Here is a 21,318-nt window from a genome sequence, read left to right on the forward strand (position 1 = left end):
TCTCCCGCCCCATGTCCTTCCCGCTCTCCTTCAACCCCCAATGCCCAGGATGGCCCTGGGAGGAGGCAGGGAGGGGCCAGGTGACCAGAGGCACACCGGGTAGATTTGTGTGCAGGAGGAGGTGAGGCCTGCCTGCCCCTCAGTCACTGGGGGCGGATCCACAGGGATAAAGCGATGCTATCTGTAGCCTTGATTCTCCAGCTCGGGGCAGAGACCAGGCTCGGCCAACCTGGGTTCTCTTACCCTGCCCCGGCCCTGGTTTCAGCCCCCTGACATCAGGCAGGGGCCTGCCCCACCCCCCACCTTGGTGACCCCATGTGCATGGTGGGCATGTAGCTTCCTCAGTCTCTCAGACCTGTGGGTTCCCTGTGTGGTGGGTGAGGACAACCTCAGGAGCCCAGTAGCCCTCCCCATCCAGGCCTCCCTAGGGCCTCATGGAGAGCAGAGCCGAGGCTGGTACCCCGAGACCTGGGTTCTAGCCTCTGAGGCCAGCTCGCTGTGTGGCCTCTCGGCCTTCATTGCACTTCAGCTCTGGATACAGAGAGAAGCCCTGTCCCCCCTGGAATTTATCATCCCCTGGCATCTCCTCCGGGAGCTCCCCCACCAGACAATTAGCTCCTTGTGCCCCTTGTGAGTCTCAGAGGGGGCACAAGGCCTGATGGTCCAGCTAACATCTCCCAGGCCTTTGCCCTTGGCAGCCCCCTCCCGAAACACCTTTGCCTGCCCTGTAGAGCTGGCTCTGCGCACACGTCAGACGTCAGCTCCAACATCCCCTGCTCCAGCAGTCTTCGGCTCTGACCACAACCCTGTTCTTCCCTCCCGGCTCGTCCCCCGGTTCCGTGGCTTCCACCACTTTTATCCCCGGGGAATGACCTGGCTTAGTGGCTGTTGACTTGCACTGTTCATCTCCCCGCACAGTGCCAGGAGACCCCTCAGGACAAGAACTCAGCTGCTTGTTCATGAGGCATCCCCGCAGCCCTGCACAGGCCTGGCACACAGTAGGAGCTCAATAGATGTTTGTGGAAGGGACAGAAGAGTGCCCACTGTGTGCCCAGTCTTGTGGGAGGCACAGGGTCTAGGCAAGGGGGCAACGTGAGCCCTCGTGCCTGCTCTGGTGACCAATCCCACCCCACCCCTACCCTCCTCCTGAGTTCCCAGCCTCCTTTGTCCTCTGTGCTATTTACATTGGAACAGACTACAGCATTACGTGAGCATTGGGGCTCCTGTTCTTCAGGCCTCTAGATAACTATCTGGGCCTTATTAAAGCCTTAATTATTCAGGCAGCTAATCAGGCTCCCAAATATAAGGGCGTCCTCATCCCCGGGGTTCGGCGGGCTCAGTTATCTGCAGGACGTCCCCAGGCTCAGCAAGGTAAGGACAGCCCTGCGTGTGGAACTCTCCCCAGGGTGCGTCTTGTCCAGGCCTGTGGATGTACAGATGAGAGCGCCGAGGCCCGGGGAAGGGGAGGGGCTTGCCTGAGATCACACAGCAAGTGAGCAGGGTCAGGGCTTAGATCTCTGTCCTGACCTCTGCCCAGTGCTCCCCACCTGACCAGAAGCCACTGGACATTGCCACCTGCAGGCGCTATAGGACTTTGGAAGGACCCAGGAGACAGCGGGTCTGAGGGGCGGCCTTGAGCTCCATTGGAGGCCCAGGTCCTGCTTTGCAGGAGCTCAGGGCTGAGCCGGGACAATGGGGCAGCAGGGCGGGAATGGAGGAGAGGGTTGGTGCATCCAAGAACATCTGCCAGGCCGAGAAAGGGAAGCTCTCCATGTGGAGGAAAACCCATGGGGAAGACCGTGGGTGGGAGCAGCGGGAAGCACTCATCTGGGGGCCGGATGGACTGAGACACTTGAGGACAGGGGGCAGTGTAGGGTGGAGGGGAGGCTTCCTGGTGGGGAGGCAAGGGCTGAACATAGGTCTTAAGGGCTAAGCAAACCATGGACAGTGCGGGGAGGGCAATTTAAGAAGGAGGGACAGCTTAGGCAAAAGCACAAGGACAGTCAGAGACAAAACCCTGACACTGACTGTCCCAGAAATGCCCACCTGCCTACATTACCCCCAGCTACTTAGTATTTTAAGAGGGCAAAAAATCCTGCCCGGAACGGCCTTAACCCCTGGCACCAGCGCTGGCCTGGGACTGGGGGGATGGAGTGCTGCTCAGTCTCAGGGTCCCGTCTCCCCACCTGGGAGATGTGTCTGGGGCTGGAGGAGACCCTCGCCAGGCCCCTCCCAGCTCTGTCGCCCTGGCACTGAACTTCACAGTCCCTCCGGGCACGATTTTTAAAGAGATTTGACACTGAGCGTGCATATGCCCGGTACCCGTCCGTGGCACACGCTTGTGTTCACAGGGGTTGAGGAAATACCAAGATTGCTTATTTTCAGACCCAGATAGATGTTTCAGTGTTGAATGAAATGAGAAAGAAACTTATCCTTTCTCTTAGCAAATATTGATTATAGGATTGAGTGGTTTGCCTTGGCTTTTTCAATGCTTACCTCCCACCCCATCTCTCTCTCTCTCTCTCTCTCTCACACACACACAAATGTATCCCATTCTATTGCATCTCTTTAAGAGTTGGGAGGAGCAGGACTATTTGCCATATCTACCTTGTAGCCTGGTCTGCCTGTCACATAGTAGGCATCGATAAATGTGAGTTGAATGAATGAATAAATGAGTGAATGAATGAATGAATAAATGAGTGAATGAATGAATGGGCTCGAAGTGGGTGCCCACCTCTGTTTTCAGATCAGTGGAGCCCTCAGTGGCCTGAGCCTGCCGTCAGCAGGAGCCCAGCTGGACTCCCCTGTGTGGGTGACACAGGCCAGGCCCTGCGGCCCCTCTTTGTTCTTTCCAGTCGCAGCTCAAACCTGAGATAAACACGTAGCCTCTGGTTGGGACAAACTGAGGTCCTGGTAAGTGGGAGGAAGCGACTTCTGGAGGGTCAGGGATGGAATGGGAACTTGGAAGGGTCTGGATTGGGAAGTCCTTACTCAGTTCTCTATTCACTGGGTGTGAGATTTTGAGTATGTGCCTCAGTTTCCCCATTGGTGAAGAGCATTTCAAGAGGCCATAAGAAGTTAGGAGCTGATATTTCTGGAAGTGAGGCTGACCTGAAAGAAGCGGGGGATGCCACTGGCTGCAGTGTCAAGGTCGGGGAGGGGGCTTCCCTCATTCCCACGCTACAGGAGGAGTTTCCTGAGTCAGGACCAGGTTGGAATCCCCTCTGTGGCCCCAGCGTTGCCTGGAACTGAGCCGCACTTGAACTCATGAAAAACTGCAGCTGAACCTCCCACCAACCCCGTAGTGCAGACTGGGCAGAACAAATCATGCCCGCGGACAAGGAAACTGAGGTTTAGAGAGGGAAGAGCCCCGATGGGCATGACTCCAGAGGTCCTGTCTTCGGTCTGGACACTCTGACCCCTCTGGAAGGCAGTAATGAGGTTGGCTTAACCGGCTGGATTCCAAAGGCTCCTGGACCCTGGGGATCACCCAGAGGGCCTGGTCTGCTCTGGAGCGTGGGAGGTCTCCAGGGGCAACCGGGCCTGCAGGGCTCCACCCAATTCCGGCCCTGTGGCACAGGTGGAGCCATGCTGCGGGTCCTGTGCCTGGCGCTCTGCGGCCTACTGACCCACGCATGGGCTGAGCCTGGGGCACTGCTGAGGCTGGGCATGGACATCATGAACCACGGTGAGCTGGTGGGCCCAGGGTTGGGGGGTGGGGGGGCCAGTGGGTGGGATAGGGCATGGGTGGTACACAGTGACTGCTTATGTTTGCATGGCCTCGAGCATCCTGGGATCCTCAGAACACACTTAGAAGCAAAATGGGTGACATGCCCCAGGTCTCTTCACAAGTTGGGGGCACAGCTGGAAATCCTGCTTCCTTGGAGCCTCTCCTAGGCTCTGAAGGCAGCAGTTGGTGGCCACAAGTAGGCGGTAGGAGTGACAGACATAGCCAAATCCCAGGTCACCCAATAATTTGCTGTGTGACCTCAGGCAATGGACTTACCCTCTCTGTGATGCTGTTTGCATACCTGTAAATGTAAATAAATGGCCAGTCTTTGCCTGGAAGGATCAAAGAAAATATGAGATTAAAATCGCCTGGGGGAACTAGAGTAAAAATTTATTTTCCACCTTTGAGCTCTGTGACTTCAAGAGAAATGAAGTCCCATCCAGATGTAAAGTGCTAATGACAGTCTAGCCAGCTCCGTATCCGTTCCCTCTCTGGGAGTTAGCCTGCAACCTTATGGAGGTGCTTCGGGCAGTGTTATTTGGGGCTGGGGACTCCAGGTGTGGGAACCAGAGAGTCTTGGCTTCAGGCACAGAATCTGCATTTTCACTCGATCCCAGATGAGTTCGCTAATCACATAGCTGTGAGAGTGGCTGGGGTTCTCCATCATATGCCCCCTGTGAACTGCTCCAGGCTCTCTGTCATGTCCCTCCACCCCCCCTCCACGCTGCATTTCTCACTCCCTCCTCTCCATGCCACCTGCATTCCCCCCCTCCCCCGCACTCGCTGTGCCCTCCCCCTGGAGTAGCACCCCTTATCCCTTGCTTCCTGGTGAAGGTCCCTATTCCTCTCTCAAGGACCAACTGACACATCACCTCCTCCTGGAAGCCTTCCCCAGTTACTTTTTTCCTGGTCCAAACCCTTTACATGGTTCTTCCAGCTGCCTGCATTTATTATGGCTCTTGTCACTCATTACTGACATTGCTGGTGACTCTGTCTGCCCCATGAGGCTGGAGGAGGGCTGGGCATGACTCAACTCTGGGTCCCTGGATCATAAGGGAGGGGCACAGTGACACAGTGACTACGTAGCACAGAGTGGCACCACATGTAAATGGTCTGGGCCTGGGAGGCCAGACAAATTGGCCCAGGGCAGGGGAGCAGCGAAGAGCCCAGCTGAGTGTCTCTCCGGGCCCTGCCCCTTTCCAGAGGTCCAGAGTGCCATGGACGAGAGTCATATCCTGGAGAAGATGGCGGCTGAGGCTGGCAAGAAACGTCCGGGGGTGAAACCCATCAAGGGCATCACTGAGTGAGGAGGAGAGGGGCTTTGTGTGTGTGTGTGTGTGTGGGGGGGGGTGATGGCTAGGGCAGAGGGTGGGGAGAGTGCTGTGCCAGGACCTGAGAAGGCAGTGGGACAGCCAGTGCAGGGTGTGGGACCTCTTCCCTGCCTTGTTGCCAGCTTGCTCTGAGGCCCTGGGCAGGTCACCGCTCCTGCCTGGGCCTCCGTCTGCACAGTCATCCATTGAGGACAATTCCTGGCCTGTTGTGAGCAGGGTCATTGGGAGGAAGTGAGGTTGACAGTCACATTCCAACTCATTGCAAGTGCCATACGGTGTTGATTGGTAGGGGCTGCCCGGAATGATGTCCTGGGGAGGCACTCTCTGGACTGAGTAGGAAATAGGACTGCAATCAATTAGCAATGTCTGCCGAGAGCTCAGGGTAGACAGGTACTTGTCGATGAGCCACTTCTCCGTTACCCTGGATCTCAGACTGGCGGTTTTCAGCCAGGGGTGACTTTGCCTCCAAGGGCATTTGGTAAGGTCTGGAGACGTTTTTGGTTGTCCTGACTTGCTGGGGTGGGGGTGGGGAGGGGCCTCTGGTGGGTAGAAGCCAGAGATGCTACTAAACATCCTACAGTTGCACAGGGCAGCTCCCCACAACAAAGAATTATCCCACCCAAAACGTCAGCAGTGCCGAGGGTGGGAAATGCTGAGCCTAGTAAACCTCCCCACTTTGCCAGTGAGAAAACTGAGGCTGAGAGAAGGGAAGGGTGCAGGTCAAGGTCGCACAGTCAGCCAGGTGTCATAACTCACACATAATGGGTGGTCTCTCTGTACAAACTGGTTCATGTTCAACCTTTTGTTTGTGTTTTACGGCGGGTCCTAAGGCAGGCTTATCCTTAGAACATGGGGTAGGGGGTTTACCTAAGGCCTCCCAAGCACGGTGGTGGGGGAGCAAGTTGAGGGCCTGGTAAGGTCTTCCCTGCCCAGTTCTCACTGCTGTGGATGTCTGTCTCCTCCCAGTATGAAGGTCAAGGATGTGAAGCTGCCTGTCATCACACTGAACTTCACCCCAGGGGTGGGCATCTTCCAGTGTGTGTCCACAGGCATGACCATCACTGGCAAGAGGTGAGTATGGCAAGGGAGGAGAGGAGGGAAGGAGAATGGTATCCTTGTCTCACCCTTACACACATTTATTGAGTACCTACTGTGTACCATCTGGGTGCTGTGGTCTGAGATGATGCAAACCTGATTCCTACCTTTGCTGGAAACCAGACCTGAGCAGATGACCGTAGAATGAATGATTAACCTAGGACAGAGGACCCATTGGCAGGGTGCAGGGATCAGAAAAAGCCTTTTGGAGATGATGAGAGCTGAGCAGGGTTCTGAAGGATGTGTAAGAGTTCACCAAAGCAAGAGGGGAGAGGAAAGACTGGTTTTGTGACCTTGGGTAGGCCCCATCCCCTTTTTGTCCTGTGTGAGTGGTCCCCCACCCTGTCCCCCTTCCAGAGCAGCTGAGAATGTGGGCAAAGAGGAGACGAGGACAGTGGCCACAGTGGAGATACACCCATGATGTCTGCCCGCCCTCTCTTCCAGCTTCATAGGCAAGAACATGGAGATCATCGTGGTCGTGAACATCACAGCCACCAACCGGATTCTGCAGAATGAGGAGACGGGCCTCCCCACGTTCAAGAGCGAGGGCTGTGAGGTCATCCTGGTCAGCGTGAAGACCAACCTGCCCAGCAAGTGAGGGGCTCTGTGGCTGGGGAGGAGGGCTGGGTTCACGTTGCGCCCCGCCCCAACTCAGCCCCCCACTTCCTGAGCCACAGCGCTTCCTCAGCCATGTCCCTGTATGTCCCGTCCTAACCTCCTACCATCTGTGCCCCGTCCCTGTTTTCTCTTCCCAGCATGATGCCTAATGTTATCAACAAGTTCCTGGACAGCACCCTGCACAAAGTTCTCCCTGGCCTGGTGAGTGCCCAGAGCGAGCCTCTACCCCTTCCCACAGGAGCGCTTCCACCAGGGCTGGCAGCTGCATTTTGTCTCAGGTGCTGACCCTGATTGACAGATAGTTGCTGAGGAGGAGACTGAGGAGGTGGCTGGCTCAGTGGGAGACCGTGCCGTGATCATCTAGTGATGTCTTCCTTGAGCGCAGGAGAAGGAAGCGATAGCCTGCGCATCAGAGCTTGCCAGCCCTGCCCAGATCACCAGTCACCGGGAGTGCATCCGCACTGATCTTGCAGGCCGGGGTCAGGAGATCTGGATTCTAGCTCAGGCTCCTCCACTGACTTTCCACGTGACTGTGGCCTCAGTGGCCCCTCCAGTCCCTGTCCCTCCAGGGCCCTTGGGACTCCCTGGGGAGTACCGTTTAGCTGTGAAGGGTGAGGCCCTCTGTGCAGGGGCCCCATCACCACCTTCTCTGCTTCCAGATGTGTCCAGCCATTGATGCGGTCCTGCTGTACGTGAACAGGAAGTGGGCCAACCTGAATGGTGAGTAGACCTAGCCATGCCTTGCTTGCACAGGGGGACATCAGGATGGGTGGACTCGGATGCCCCACTCCCCATTCAAGTGCCTGCTCCCAGCCTTGCCTTGGGACTAGAGGAGGCCTGAGGTCATGGTGTCTGTCTGTCCTTCCACTGTCCAGATGGGAAGCCCGAGACCCTAACAAATGCTGGGGACCTAGCTTCTTAGCTCTCCATCCACCATTCTAACCATCACCTGCCCCTTCAGATTCCAAGGACAGCAGCCATTGAGGGCTCGCCCACATACCTTGCACCCTGAATATCAATCCCGATAGTGGCGATACCTCTTCCCTTTGTCAAGAGGATGTGTGACCTCCATCATCTCAGGGTTCCCAGGACTCTCCAGTGTGGGGGAGAGGAAAGCCCAATAGCTGGGAATGGAGAAGATGGGTTCATGTGCCCAGCAGTGTGGCCCAGGACAAGTCACTCCACTCCTGCAAGCCTCACTTCGCTCATCTGTCACACAGAGCCAATAACCCTGACCCCGCCAGTCTGTGGGGGGAACTGGGCTGTGACAACCCTCGGCAACCTCTCAAGAGGCAGGATTTTCCAGGTCAGGTGCCCGCATCTCCATTCTACAGATGAAATTACTGAGGCCCAGGGTTGCTAAGCGATTTGCCTTGGGTCACACCGAGGGCGAGGATTCCTAGCACACAGGTCAGGCTCAGGTGGAGGTTGGCCGATGCCGGCTTCTCTGAGCTGCCTCCAGGTTGGCACCTAAGCAGAACCTCCTCTTTGCACAGCCCCCATGCCCATAGGCCAGATGGGCACCGTGAAGTATATCCTGACATCCATGCCAACCACCACAGCCAGCTACATCCAAGTGGACTTCAGTGTAAGCCCCAGGGAGTCGCTGGGGGGCTGGGGTCCCAGGCTCATCGGCCTGAGCAGTGGGGGCTGCCTGGGGCTGTGGTCCTTTGCAGACCCGGCCCACTCAGGAGATCAGTCCCTGACACTGGGGTCCTTTCCTTCTTCATGCTCTGAGTACCGGAGCCGATTCCCTGGGACTGCCAAGTCCACACTCACACCTCCTCCCAAGGCGGTCTGCTGCTCCCAGTGAGCGGCTCACCCGGTTGTACCGCACCGTTCCTTGTACAGACAGGAACAATGAGGCCTGGGCGGAGGCAGGGCCTAGCTGGTGCTCCATTGTGAGTTGGTGGCAGAGTTGGGTCCTCACCTAGGTTTCCGGAGCTGCCGGTGACTAGGTGAGACGCACCTTCCAGGAATGGGAAGAAAAACCCCAACGAGTTATCCCCCTGCAAAGTCTTCTTCCAGCGTGGTTCTCACAGGCCCTGCATTATTTCCCACTTCTTACCTTTTTCTTCTGAGAGTAAAACAGAAAACCTGTTCTGCATAAACGAGGGCTCGGCCCCTCAGAGTCAGATGAACTGAGGTTACTTAGGCAATCCCAGGAGAAACCGCCAGTGCTTTAGTGACTGACTTCCTCGTCCTGCAGGCCTCCGTCTGCCCGTCTGCACCCGGGGACGGCCGAGCCACTGTAGCCTACTCTGGCTGTAACGTCTGATGACTTGCTGACTTAGGGCTGGCTTGAGTGTCGTTAGTTTGGAGGACTTAGGCTCACCCCTAACCACAGTCCCTCATGGCCAAGGCTGAGCGTCTCTTTTCTGCTGCCCCACAGCCTGTGGTGCAGCAGCAAGGGGGCAATGCCATCCAGCTTGCTGATGCCGGGGAGGCCCCCGAGTTCCCCGAGGACTACGTTGAAGGCTCTTCACAGCTGCTGCTCTCGGCTGCCCTCCTCACAGCAGAGCTTGCCCTTCTACAGAAGTCCTTTGACTTGAACACCCAGGACAGGAGGGTGAGCTGCCCAGTGCCACGCATCCCCTCATCTGCCCCTGCCCCCTGGAATGATGGTCTCTGTCTGGTGTGTTCATTCGTAGAATTATCCTAAGGGGTTGTGGGCAACATGAGGCCTGGGAGATGCCAGGACTGATTTAGGTTTTTATCATGAGTTAACCCCGCTATCCGCCATCTCTCTCATCCATCCATCTGAGTACTACCACGTACTCAGTGGCACAGTGTGTCCATGTAACCACCATCTATCCATCCATCCATCCATCTGTCACTACTGATCCATCCATCCTTCCATCCTCCCATCTATCCCTACTGATCCATCCATCCATCCATCCATCCATCCTTCCATCCATGCACCCACTATCCACCTGTGTATCTTCCCATCTGTCCTCACATCCATTAATCCACCCATCATCCATTCTGTCATTCATTTATCATACTCTTCCACCATCTTTGCATCCACCCATCCTCCCATTCATTATTATTTTTATTCTTTCACCTACCCGTCCACCTGTCCATCTGTTATTCATCCTTCTTCATAAACACTCCCCTATCCATGCATTCTCCCATCCACTCACCCCACTTATCTCCTTATCCCTTTTCCCATCCTTCCATCCATCCATCCATGAATCCATCCATTCACCCCCCCCACACACCCATTACATGCATTCATTGTCATCTATCTGCCTATCGTTTCATCCAACATTTTCTCAGTGTTTAGTCATGTGCTAAGACCTATGAGTGTTGGAATGTGTAAGACATTGTCTGGGCTACCTAGGAGTTCACTATCTACTCAGTCACAGGGGGACAAGTGTTTTGATAAAAGGACCCTCGGAGGGCCCGCCTGGTTGAGTCAGAGGAGATGTGTGTTAGGATGGGTCAGGGAAGGCTTCAGGAATCCTAACCTTGATTTGCACTTTGTAGGCTGGTAAACTGCCCTCTCAAACCACTAAGACACTGGCTGGCTTCATCCCTGAAGTGAGTGCCCCAACTACCCATGATCCCCACACCTTGCCCTGCTCCGTTCTCCTGTAGTTGAAGGGACAAGAAAACTGGGGAGGCAGCTTTTCAATGCTCACCTCCCTTGTGCAGGGTGGAATCACCTGGACTTCTCCAAAAAGTACTCTTTGGGTCAGCGTTTGTGCATTTTTATATCCAGTGTCCAATATAGAAATAGCCAGAGGGTCTGTTTTGTTCATTTCATTTCCTGATAGTCACATCCCAGACTTTGTATGTTGTACTCCCCCTGCCCAAGGTGGAGTCACCTATTTTCTGACGGACTCCTGGTTTCAATGGAAGCCACCGGGCTGAGGACTGGCTCTGAAGGGCCTTTCCTGGTTTCTGCAGGTGGCTGAGGCCTACCCCAAGCCGAGGCCCTTGGTGACTCGGGTAAGGATAAACAAGGCCCCCAAGGTCACCATGGAGACAGGGGAGAGCCTGCTGCACCTCCACGGCACCCTGGAGATGTTGGCTGCTCGGCGGCGGCGGGGCAAGGCTCCCGTGTCCCTCTTTCTCCTGGAAGTTGTGAGTGGAATCTGTTAAGCCCAACCTGTTGGAAGGCGGGATTTTAGTTGATCGGCAAGTAACGGATTGAAGAGATCTTAGCTCATCTCAATTGTGGGGCCCTAACCTCTCAGACCTTGTCACCTGGTGTTTGATTATTGGCTCTGCCATTGAAACTTGGAATGGCTAGAAATATCAACAGTTTAGTCCTTCCTTTTTCTCTCCTCCCTCCCTCCCCATCCTTACTCGCATCTACATCCATTAGCATTTGTAAGGGCAGTGGAGGGCTCAACTAGGGGACTATAGGAGCCTAGAGAAATCCCAAATCCAGTTTGAGGAAATCACAAAGGACTTCCTAGAGGAGGCTACCTAAGCAGGAAGTTGAAGGTTGAGCAGGAACTGGCCAGGAGAGGGGTTAACGTTGGAGAGGCTGGTGATGGAGGGCACTGCGTGCCGGAGAAATTACATGACTTGTGCAGGAATCCACAAACATGCCAGGTATTTTTGAGAGTGCTTTCCTGAACCAGGTGCAGCGAGGGATGAGGAGCTTGGGCTGGGGCTTGGTTCCTGAAGATGGGGATGAGGCAGCGAGGAAGACCCCTGCTGTCTTGGCAGTAGTCACAGTGTTGGGAAGGTTGTAAACTTCTGGATTTACTAGTCCTGATGGGGGCCTGCTGCCTTCTCCCTGCTTCCTCCCATGCCAGCATTTCAAACTGAAGATTCAGTATTCAGTGCACGAGAACCGGCTGCAGATGACCACCTCCCTGGACAGGTAGGAGTCGGCTGCCCACGCTGGCACCGCCGCACCCCTGCATGGGCATCACCAGCACCCTTCGTTTTCCTGCTCCAACATCTTTCTCTGATCCATCAGGCACAGCCCCCACTGCCAGGCTGAACTGGTCACCATTCCCGCTCTAGAACCCTCAGGGGCTCTCCGTGGTCTACATGATCTTTTCTCAACTCTTAGCCTGGCACTCAAGGCTCTTCTCGAATTCCCTCACCACTGCTCTCACTGTCCCACTAGGATCTTGCACAGTGGGTCTGATCGTGAGCCCGTGTTCCTGTTTCCACTTAATAGGTCTTTGCCCGTGTTGTCCGAATGCCACCTATCAGTGCCACCTGCCAGCTCAGATGACATCTCCAGGAAGGCAGCCTTTCCTTATGCTAACAACAGCTAACATTTAGAGAGCTCTGTCTACGTGTGAGGCACTGGCTACCTACAGTACATTCATTATCCCACTGAACACCCTAGTTTTACCTTTAGTTGTGCATGAACTTTTGTATTTGCCTCAGTCTTACATCTGACTTGTCCTGGGCCAGGATTCTTTCAGTTGCAAGAGACAGTTCCATCTTTAACTGACTGAAGCTCCAGAGGAAATCTTTTGGCTTATGCAATAGAAAATTCTGGAGGCAGGCTTGCTTTCAGGCATGGCTGGACCTAAGTACACAAATAAAGTCCTCAAGAATCTGTCTCATTCCTCCCTTGGCCCTTGTAGTCCACTTGGTTGGCTAAATTCTCAAGCAGCCTCTCTCTCCAGATGGGGGCAAAGTGACCCCAACAACAAGAGAAGTCTATTGTCTAATAGCTCTAACAAAAATTACGAGGGCTGCTTTTCATTGGTTTGCCGTGGATCACATGACTAATCCTAAGATAATCACCATGGCTGCTCTGATCGGAATGCTCTGATTGGCCATGCCTGAGTCATGTGCTCAGGCTTGGGGCTCTGGGTTCAGCTGCACCTGAATGTCTTGGAATGATAGCAGAAAATGGAGAGTCTGCTACTGGAATAGAAAATAGGTGTGGGGGAGATAAAGCTACCAGATGACCATTGCAAGGCCTGTTCTGGTGCCAGTATTTATTAGTGCCTACTGGAGGTTCTGCAGGGGGTAAAACTGGGTGAGGGGTCGTAACTCGCTGTCCTTCAAGGAGCTGGGACTAATCAGTTGGGCTGCCAATCTCTACATGCCTGGCTTTGGGCAGGAGCAATAGACATGATTGGGGGTCCCAGAGGGAAGAGTCAGGACCAATGAGAGGAGACAGTGGTTTGAGCTGTGGGAAACAGAATGGACTGTAATGAAAGGTAGTGAGTGCCCCATCAAGGGTAGCATGCAAGCAGAGACTTATAAACACTTGATAGGAAGGCATAGAGGGAACGTCCGCATTGGGGAGGGGTCGGGGTATTTGAGTTCCCCCTTCTCCAGGGCCGGGGCAGTGGCTCTGACTGCCCTCCCCACTCCTTGCTTCCTTCTCTGCAGATCACTGAGCCTGTCCCGGAAGTCCTCATCGATTGGTGCCTTCAGTGTAAGTGTCCGAAGTGCTTCTGCCTTGTCTGGCAAGACTGAGCCTATTCCCTCCCAGGACTGCAGGGAAGTACCCTGAAAGGGAGACAAAGTACACAGAGCAGATCAGTGTGGGGTTTGGGACCCCGACTTGCTCTGTGACCTTGGGAAAGTCACTTAGCCTCTGGAGCTCCGGTTTTCTTTTCTGGGTAGAACCTGGACATCTCCTTGGGTTGACTGTAAAAACATTATCGTGCATAGCAGCAGCCTGAGCTGGCTCGGTTGACCCAGCTTTCCTTTGTATGAGTCTCTGTAGCTCACAGCCCATCTCAGAACCTGGTCAAGTACATGCTAAAAATAATAATAACAACAGTAGCACTTACTGAGCACTTACTCTGTGCCATGTGCTTTACCCAGACTCAGTGAAGCCATGGGAGTGAGTGAATCATATTAATTGTACACATGGGGAAACTGAGGTACAGACAGGTAGTGAATGAATGACTGATCGAAGCTACTGAGTTTTCTATAGGAGCAGGAATGGGGTCCACAGGCCACCCCGTGTCTTCTGAATTCCCCCACACCTGCACAATGACCCCAGGCCCACATGTCACCCTAATAGGGAAGGGACGATGCAGAGGTGAAAGGCATCGGCCTCCAGTTACACCAGGGTCAGGCCCAGTTTCGGTGCTGGCTGGACAAATCATTTGATGTCTCTATTATTCGTTCCTGTGGTCCCCAGACCCAGTTGGAGTGAGGGCTAAAAAGCTTTGTTGAATTGACTTGAATAATGGGATGTGGGTATTTTCTCTTTTCCTCTCTCTCCCTCAGGAGAAGCAAGTGACTGGCTTCATCGCCGACTTTCTCCAAGAAGCCTACGTCCCTGCTGTCAACGGTGAGGGCTCCACCAGGCTTTGATCTGCTGGTTCCTGGACGTACTCTGAGCAGGAAGGGATGCCGCCTTGGTGGTCTCAAAGCCCACTCCCCTCCACTGGCCCCAGATGGGAAAGCCTAATAGGGAGTGGATGGTCACTGATGAATCTTTGAGGCTAATGTAGTCTGAATGTCACCTGTCTAGGGACAAAGACCTCTTTGTCACAAAGGCCACAATTTGGGATCCTTGACCCTTGACCCCACACCATGAGTTAGATCTTAACCCAGGCCTGGGATGTAAATACAGGGTGAGCAGGCCCATGCTGTCTGTGCCTGCACAGCTCACAGACATCATGAATCAATCACAGCACTATTTCCCACTACTCTGCTCCAGGCCGTCACTCCTTAATCAACTGCAGAGTGGTCAGGCTGAAATGACTCTTACTGTGTTTCTCAGATGTGCTCCAAGTCGGGCTTCCACTTCCAGACTTTCTGGGCATGAATTACAACCTGGCAGAGCTGGACATCATCAAGGTGAGGAAAGGAACTGGGGAAGGCCATGGCAGTCAACACTTTCAGCCAATGAGTGATGAGCGCAAGCCTGCCTCTCTCAGCCTGCGGGGAGGAGGGCCGAGGAGGGCTGTGTCCCTCAGTACATCCCTCCAATCCCTTGAGCAGTGCCCCCGCCCCGCAGAACCTACCCGCCTTGGCTAGGGGTGCCCAGAAGGAAACACGAATTCAGCCACTTTCTTTCCCTGCCACCTCAGGCTAATTACTTCACCTTTCTCTGGGCCTCCGTTTTTCTGTGCTGATAATGGGGCTGACGGTATGGGTACCTGCCTCCAAGAGCTCCTGTGATGATTCACTGAGATGATTTACCTAAAGGCATGCAGTAAGCGTTTGTAAATATTAGCTTTTCACTGCTTGCCAAGCATTGCACATGGAGCATTAAATGTGCATTTTGTTTCTGTCTCTCTGCTCTGGGAGGTAAGAATGTTTGACCTGTTTGACCATTGAGAGAGATAACTGAAGCTCAGAGAGGTGAAGGATCATAGAGCGAGTCACATTCATCCTCTGCTCTCAAACACGGGCTTCCGTTTCCTGGCTGTGGTCTGGTCCATCCCAATTCTGCCCTTGGGTGGTCCCATCACTACTGCCTCCATCCCCATCTGACCCTTTGCTTCCTCCTAGAACGCTCTGGTGATGGACTTGAAGCTGGACTGACCGGGACAGGATTCAGCTGCCAGTGCCTGCAAACCACCGATTGGCTGCACACCGACCTCGAAGGAGCCCCTGATTGGAGCCTGGTGGGCCTGGCCCCTCACTACCACTCGCTGCTTTCTTTAACAAGGAGTGAACAGTGTGAGGCCTGGGCTGGGGGCTTGGCAATAAACAGAAGAAAGGCCCTCACAAACATCTAATGTTTGGACCTTGTTATTTGTAGCAAGTCGACGTGTGGTCTCTCTTCCCCTTTGGTGGGTTTTGGTGTCTAAGACCAGCCTGGGGTCTGAGGGAAGCTGGTCATGGCCTTGGAGCAAGCCTGAGCATATATTGAGTACCTGCTGAATGCTGTGCTCAGGGATTTACCGGCACCCTCTCATTGAATACCCACACACACCTTATGAGAAGAGGCAACATTGTCATCCCTATGTTACAGACGAGAAAACTAAGGCACGGCAAGGTCAGCTCCCTTGCCCAGGGTCACACAGTTTTGCAAGTGGCAAAGTTCTTCCCACCTCTTCCCACTTACCTTAGCTACTTGCCCCCATGTCTTGGTGACTGAGGATGGCCCTGTTCATAGGGACCTGTAGAAGGCCCGGGTGCCCCTGGGAGTTCTGCCTGCGTCACCTCCTATAATCCTCACAACAGGGGCTAGAGGTGAGGCTGTCTTCACTTCACAGCTGCGGAGACTAAGGCTCAGAGAAAAGCGACAACTGGCCCAAGGCCACCTGGCAAGTCAAGGGACTAAGCTGGGACTGGAGTTCTAGAGCCAGTCTGCCTCGGTCCAAACCCTGGCTCTGCCTCCTCACTGCTGTGTGCCCTCGGCAAGCCCCTTCACTCTCTGAGCCTCAGTTTCCTCACCTGTAAAATGGGGATAATGACAATACTGGCCTCAACAAAGTTGCCATGAAGATTAAATGAATTAAATCATGACAGGTGCTTAGCATAAGCTTGGCACAAAGTAAATGCTCAATAAATATTAGCCACAGGCAAATCTCTGAGGCCGAAAGGTGTAAACAGGTGAGTCTGTGCTGGGGGGTGTGTGTGGGGGGGGGGTAACTGTGTGAGACCAGGTGTCAGAGCTGATGGCCTGTGGATCAGGGCGTCTGGGGCGTCTGTGCAGGTATGAGCGGTCCAATTGTGGAGCAGTTTGCGTGCAAAAAAACCTCTGGTGTCTGTCCCTGTCTGTGTGAGTCTGTGTGTCCTGTGTTCATGTGTGTGTTAACTGAGCTGAGGGTGCTTCCACGTCTCATAGACTGTGCTCACGTGGGGATTGGCTCCTGACATTTGTCTCATCTGCCCCCCCTCCTCTGTGGGATTGACACGGGCACTGTCCTTTAGACTGACTCCTTTTTACAAGTAAATGTATATTCACACATAATACGTTAAAAACACTTTTTTCTATCTTATTTTTGACATCTTTTTTTAAAAGATTTTATTTATTTATTTTTAGAGAGGGAAGGGAGGGAGAAAGAGGGAGAGAGAGAAACATCAATGTGCGGTTGCTGGGGGCCATGGCCTCAACCCAGGCATGTGCCCTGACTGGGAATCGAACCTGCAATGCTTTGGTTGGCAGCCCACGCTCAATCCACTGAGCTACACCAGCCAGGGCAAAAAATGCTTTTTAGATAAATGTATTCTAAGGGGACCCTGAAAGTCAGTGTCATTTGCTGGACTGTAAAAACAAAACCCACGACTTTGAAGAAGAAATGTGCGTTGGTGTCGGCTACGATCACAGGGTGCTCTGAGGCTGGAGGCTACTGGGGGGTGGCCAGGCGCTGGGTTGGGACGTCTGTGTGGTGTGTACACATTTGTCAAAATATGTCTCTGTGGGGTGGGTCTTTGCACGTAGGGGGTCTGGGTAGGGCTCGGGGACAGGAGCCTGTGTCGGGGGCACGCAGGTGTCTGTGGTGAGGCCAGAGGCCCGGTCAGGAGGCAGGTGCTCCTGGAGCTCACAGGGCCCTGGCAGGTGGGCCCAATCGCAACCTGGCCCAGGCCCATGCCGGAGAGGAAGGAGGGCCCTCCCTCGCCCCTGGCCAGATGCCCGGGCTGTCCCCTTGTCCCTGCCCATTAGCCCTAATCCCATCACTTATTAGTTCCCTGATTCCGGGACAATGGCAGCTTTGAGACAGGCCTGGCAGATGCAGATGCCTGGGTAATCCGTGAGTGGCCGATGCCCGACCTGGGACATGTCAGAGACACCCCACCCGCACCCTCACCCCACCCTTGGATGATCACACAGCGCACTCAGGGCCACCTAAAGCCTCCCCACCACCCTCCCCAGGCCCAGTGCACAGATGGGGCATCTGAGGCACAGAGCTGTGCAAGTCAGGAGGCCTGGGTTCTCACCGGGGGCACACGATGGCCTTGGAGAAACAGCATTCCTCTCTGAACTTCAGTTTTCCCATCTGTAAAAGGGGAGAGGGGCTGCATGCCCTGGCCTCTAATCTGATTTCAACATTCTTGGAGTGCCAGTTTCCCCGGATTTGTCCTGGGCACAACACAGGGGCTAGGCTGGCAAGGGGAGCCCCACACTGTGACCCCACCCCCTGGGGAGGCCTAATGGAAGCTCCGTGCCCACGGGCTCTGGTCACCTTCCAAGACTCTCCCCAGCCTTAGATGAGGAAGTGGCACCTTTGAGACAGGAGGTGGCCAGCCTCCTGGTGCACTGGCACTTGTGAAGCTGGGACTTGAACCCCATCTGTCTGAGTCCAAGTCTGCTCCTTGCTCATCCTACCACACTCAGCAGCAGAATGCCTCATCCTCCTTTAAAGAAACCAAGGTCCAGACAGGGGGAGGGTGTGTGACCAGCTCAAGGTCTTTGACGCTGGGTCCACAGCTCTCAACCTCCAGGGGCCTACAGACAGCACAATATGTCCCGCAGCTGTGCCCACACCCGTCCCTGCCCACATTCTCCCTTCCCAGCCCACTCTCAGCTCAGGTACCTCCCAGAAGCCTCCCAGGGACCTTGGCATTGTCCGGGTTTCTCTGGTACTCTTGGCGCCTTCCCTCGATGCTCTCAAGTTCATTTCTCACTGTCAGACCAGTCAGGTGAGGGTGGGCACCTTTAATATCAGCCCATTTGGCAGATGGCGAAACCATGTCTCTGCGTGGTGTAAGGCACTCAATGGTGCGTAACAGAGCTGGGATTTGGCTCCAGGAACTTGAGCTCCGGAGCCTTCACTCCAGGAGCTAACACCCAGGGCTATTTCTCCTCATTGGGCCCCTCTCCTGCTCTAACCCCTTCCTAGCTCCCCGGCACCCTCACTAGGGCTCTCGAAAGGTTTGTTAAACATGGCAGTTCCCGGGCCCTCTGTGCTCGGCCTGTCGAGTCAGGGTTGCAAAGATGAGTATTTTAGGAATTCCTTCCCAGGGCCAGGCCTGACCCCCGACTCGGCTTTGGTGCTGGAGGAGACTTGTAGGTGCCTGGGGAGCTGCTGGGGTCAGAGTACCCTCTGAGGTGGGGTCCAGAAGGCCTTGGGGACAACAAGGCAGCCCAGAAACTAGGTAGCATCTTCTGCCCTTCCCAGAGGCTGGGCTGATGAGTCTTAGAATCAGATGGCCTGGCTGGATGTGACCTGGGACCAGCGGCTTCTGCTTGTAGAGTTCTGGCTCCCCCAGTGTGAGACGGGGAGGTAAAGACAGTGCTGACTTCGCCGACCACTGTGGTGATGATACAAACTCACATGCTTCAGCGCCTCATACGCAGTAAGTGCTCAGTGAATGCCAGGTACTCGCTCCCCCTCCTCCTCCCGCAAACAAATGCCGTAATGGTGCTTGTGATGCCCAGCGCTGGTGATTCTCAGCGCTGGCGAGGATGTGGGCAGCCATGACTCCGCCCCATTGCTGGTGGAGCCCCGGGGGCAGAGCCCCTTTGGAGAGCCCTGGCAGTCCCGGGAAAGCTGAGCCTGTGCATGCACGCCTGCGACCAGCCGCCCTGCTCCTGGCTAGTTACCCCAGAGAAATGAAAAGTGAAAATGTGTGTCCACAGCACGGCTTGATGAGAGTGTTCACTACAACTTATTCATCGAGGTCAGCGGCTGCAGAGCCCAGGCGCCTCTGGGCGAGAGAGTGGATGACAGACTGGTGTGCTCCCGCAGCAGAGTGGCATGAGCTCATATAGCAGAGAAGAACAGATCCTCGTCTCGCCCACAGGAGTGGGTTTCACGGACATCGAGTGTGAGGGATGCTGCACGTGAAAGGGCACATATGTGCCATTCCATTTCCATGACCCTCGAGAGCATCCTGGGACCCCCACTGCGTGAGAGGTCAGGACAGTGGTTCCCTTTGGCGGGCAGCGACTTGAAGGGACATCGGGGGCTTCTGGAGCACTCAGTTTGTGAAAATTCATTGAGCTGTATACTTGTGATCTGGGCCCTTCTCTGTATATGCTTTATATGTTCATTAAAACTCTATTTTTTAAAAAGCGTGATGTGTGGTTTAGTAGCCTGGCTCGTTCCTAAAGTCATCAGGATGCTCCTTGCGAGGGGAGGGGCTCCGAGGTTGTGAGCTGGACCAGGCTGATACCATCGTTCCTCCCATCTCGCCAGGCAGGGGACGGGCCCTCAAACACCCAGAGGCATGCCTATAGCCCAGCATGCCTCAGATTCTGGGAAAGGAAACTCCCAGAGAGCTGTGGGATCACAGCCAGCTTGGGGATCAGGAGGGCTTCCTGGAGGAGGGGATACCTGAACTGCTATCTGCAGAAGAATTACAAATAGAAGCTAAAGTCTATAAGTCTGTACAGTAAACTGCAGGGCCTGTGACTTCCTTGGCCCCGTGTCCCGCCCCCGCCCCCCCCCCCACCACTACCCTCCACCACACAGGCCTCTACAGGGTTCCTGCATATATCACCTGAGGGCCTTTGTACTTGCCCTTCCCTCTGCCTGTCTGGCTTTTCCCCAGATAGCCACCTGGCCTACTTCCTCTCTCCTCCTGCTCCACTTTGAGGCCTCCCCTGACCACCATATTGAAAACTGCACCCCTTCCCTTACTTTATTTTTGTCGTCAGCCTCTGATGTACTATATGTGTTGTGAGTGCTTGTCTGGTTCCTCCAGAGCTGTGTTGTCCAATACAACAGCCAATATCCATATGAGGGGACTGAGTGCTTGAGACGTGGCAAGTCCATATTTGCAGTTCTGTTAGTGGATTTTATAGACTTAGCATGAGAAAAAAAATAGACCATCTCATGAATAATTTTTTATGGATTAAATGTTAATTGATAATATTTTTTAAAGATTTTATTTATTTATTTTTAGAGAAAGGGGAAGGGAAGGAGAAAGAGAGGGAGAGATATATCAATGTGTGGTTGCCTCACATGTGCCCCCACCAGGGACCTGGCCTGCAACCCAGGCATGTGCCCTGACTGGGAATCGAACTAGTGACCCTTTGCTTTGCAGTCTGGCACTCAATCCACTGAGCCACACCAGCCAGGGCTAAATAATAATATTTTGATAAACTATACTATTACAATTATTTTGCTTCTTTTTTTACCTTTAAAAAATATGTGGCTATTAGAAAAAAAAGTTATTGTATTGTATTTTTACTGTCCATCTCCTTCAGTGCTAGGGATTTGTTTCTTTTAATTACAGCTGTACCACTAGAACCTGGCAAACAGTAGGTGCTCTACAGATGCTTGCTGAAGAATGAATGAATTGCTCTCCACCATCATCTGCACCAGCCTCAGGAAGGGAAAAGAACAGCCTGATCTGGATCTTGGGGGACATAGGACCTTGGAGAGGGGGTTTGGTGCCTCTCCCCAGCGTTGGCCCAGAGTTCCTCTCTGCTAGGCCTGGGGTAGGGGGTGGAAGAAGGTCAGAAACCCCAGCAGCTTTAAACTCTTTCCTGCCCTCCCTGAGCCTTAGTTGGGATAGGTGTGGCGGCAGGGTGGATTCTGTGTTGGGTGGCCCTTGGGGAACCCTGGAGGGAGACCCTACCGTGAGCTGAATGTTCAACACCCCCCTCCCCCATGCCAGGTCTTGGAAGGGGAGGCTGCCTCTGCAGCTCCCGGGCACCCACCCCAGCTCCCCTGCTCCCCTTTCCCTCTCCTCCAGAAGGAAGGCTTAGCCAGGCCCGCAGGAAAACCACAATTTGTTTCTGACATG

General features: G+C 54.2%; 1 protein-coding gene across 7 annotated transcripts; it reads left to right on the forward strand.

Annotated features, from left to right (window-relative positions):
- The first annotated feature begins 1,280 nt into the window (after nt 1-1,280).
- Nucleotides 1,281-15,408, forward strand: BPIFB6 (BPI fold containing family B member 6). 7 transcript variants are annotated; one of them, XM_036009715.1, is made up of 17 exons: nt 1,281-1,371; nt 2,856-2,913; nt 3,581-3,688; nt 4,934-5,033; nt 6,028-6,132; nt 6,601-6,750; nt 6,912-6,975; nt 7,434-7,494; nt 8,271-8,362; nt 9,167-9,343; nt 10,264-10,317; nt 10,687-10,863; nt 11,547-11,614; nt 13,099-13,144; nt 13,951-14,014; nt 14,450-14,526; nt 15,184-15,408. In XM_036009715.1, exons 3-17 carry the CDS (start codon nt 3,589-3,591, stop codon nt 15,214-15,216), a joined length of 1,368 nt encoding a protein of 455 aa, XP_035865608.1. In that variant the 5' UTR covers nt 1,281-1,371; nt 2,856-2,913; nt 3,581-3,588; the 3' UTR covers nt 15,217-15,408. The 7 variants fall into 7 exon arrangements, with proteins under 7 accessions (XP_035865608.1, XP_035865606.1, XP_035865609.1 ...); XM_036009713.1 differs by having other exon boundaries at nt 1,286-1,371; nt 3,469-3,688; XM_036009716.1 differs by having other exon boundaries at nt 1,286-1,371; nt 2,856-2,912; nt 3,566-3,688.
- Nucleotides 15,409-21,318: the final 5,910 nt, after the last annotated feature.

This window comes from Phyllostomus discolor, chromosome 9 (genome assembly GCF_004126475.2).
Source record: "Phyllostomus discolor isolate MPI-MPIP mPhyDis1 chromosome 9, mPhyDis1.pri.v3, whole genome shotgun sequence".
Classification (NCBI taxonomy): domain Eukaryota; kingdom Metazoa; phylum Chordata; class Mammalia; order Chiroptera; family Phyllostomidae; genus Phyllostomus; species Phyllostomus discolor.

Excerpts from the sequence above, each read along its gene's own strand:
- BPIFB6 (XM_036009715.1), top strand. The coding sequence starts at position 3,589 with ATGCTGCGGGTCCTGTGCCTGGCGCTCTGCGGCCTACTGACCCACGCA. Across the intron at positions 6,751-6,911 it reads AAGACCAACCTGCCCAGCAA|CATGATGCCTAATGTTATCA; the intron begins GTGAGGGGCTCT and ends TTCTCTTCCCAG. Across the intron at positions 11,615-13,098 it reads ATGACCACCTCCCTGGACAG|ATCACTGAGCCTGTCCCGGA; the intron begins GTAGGAGTCGGC and ends CCTTCTCTGCAG.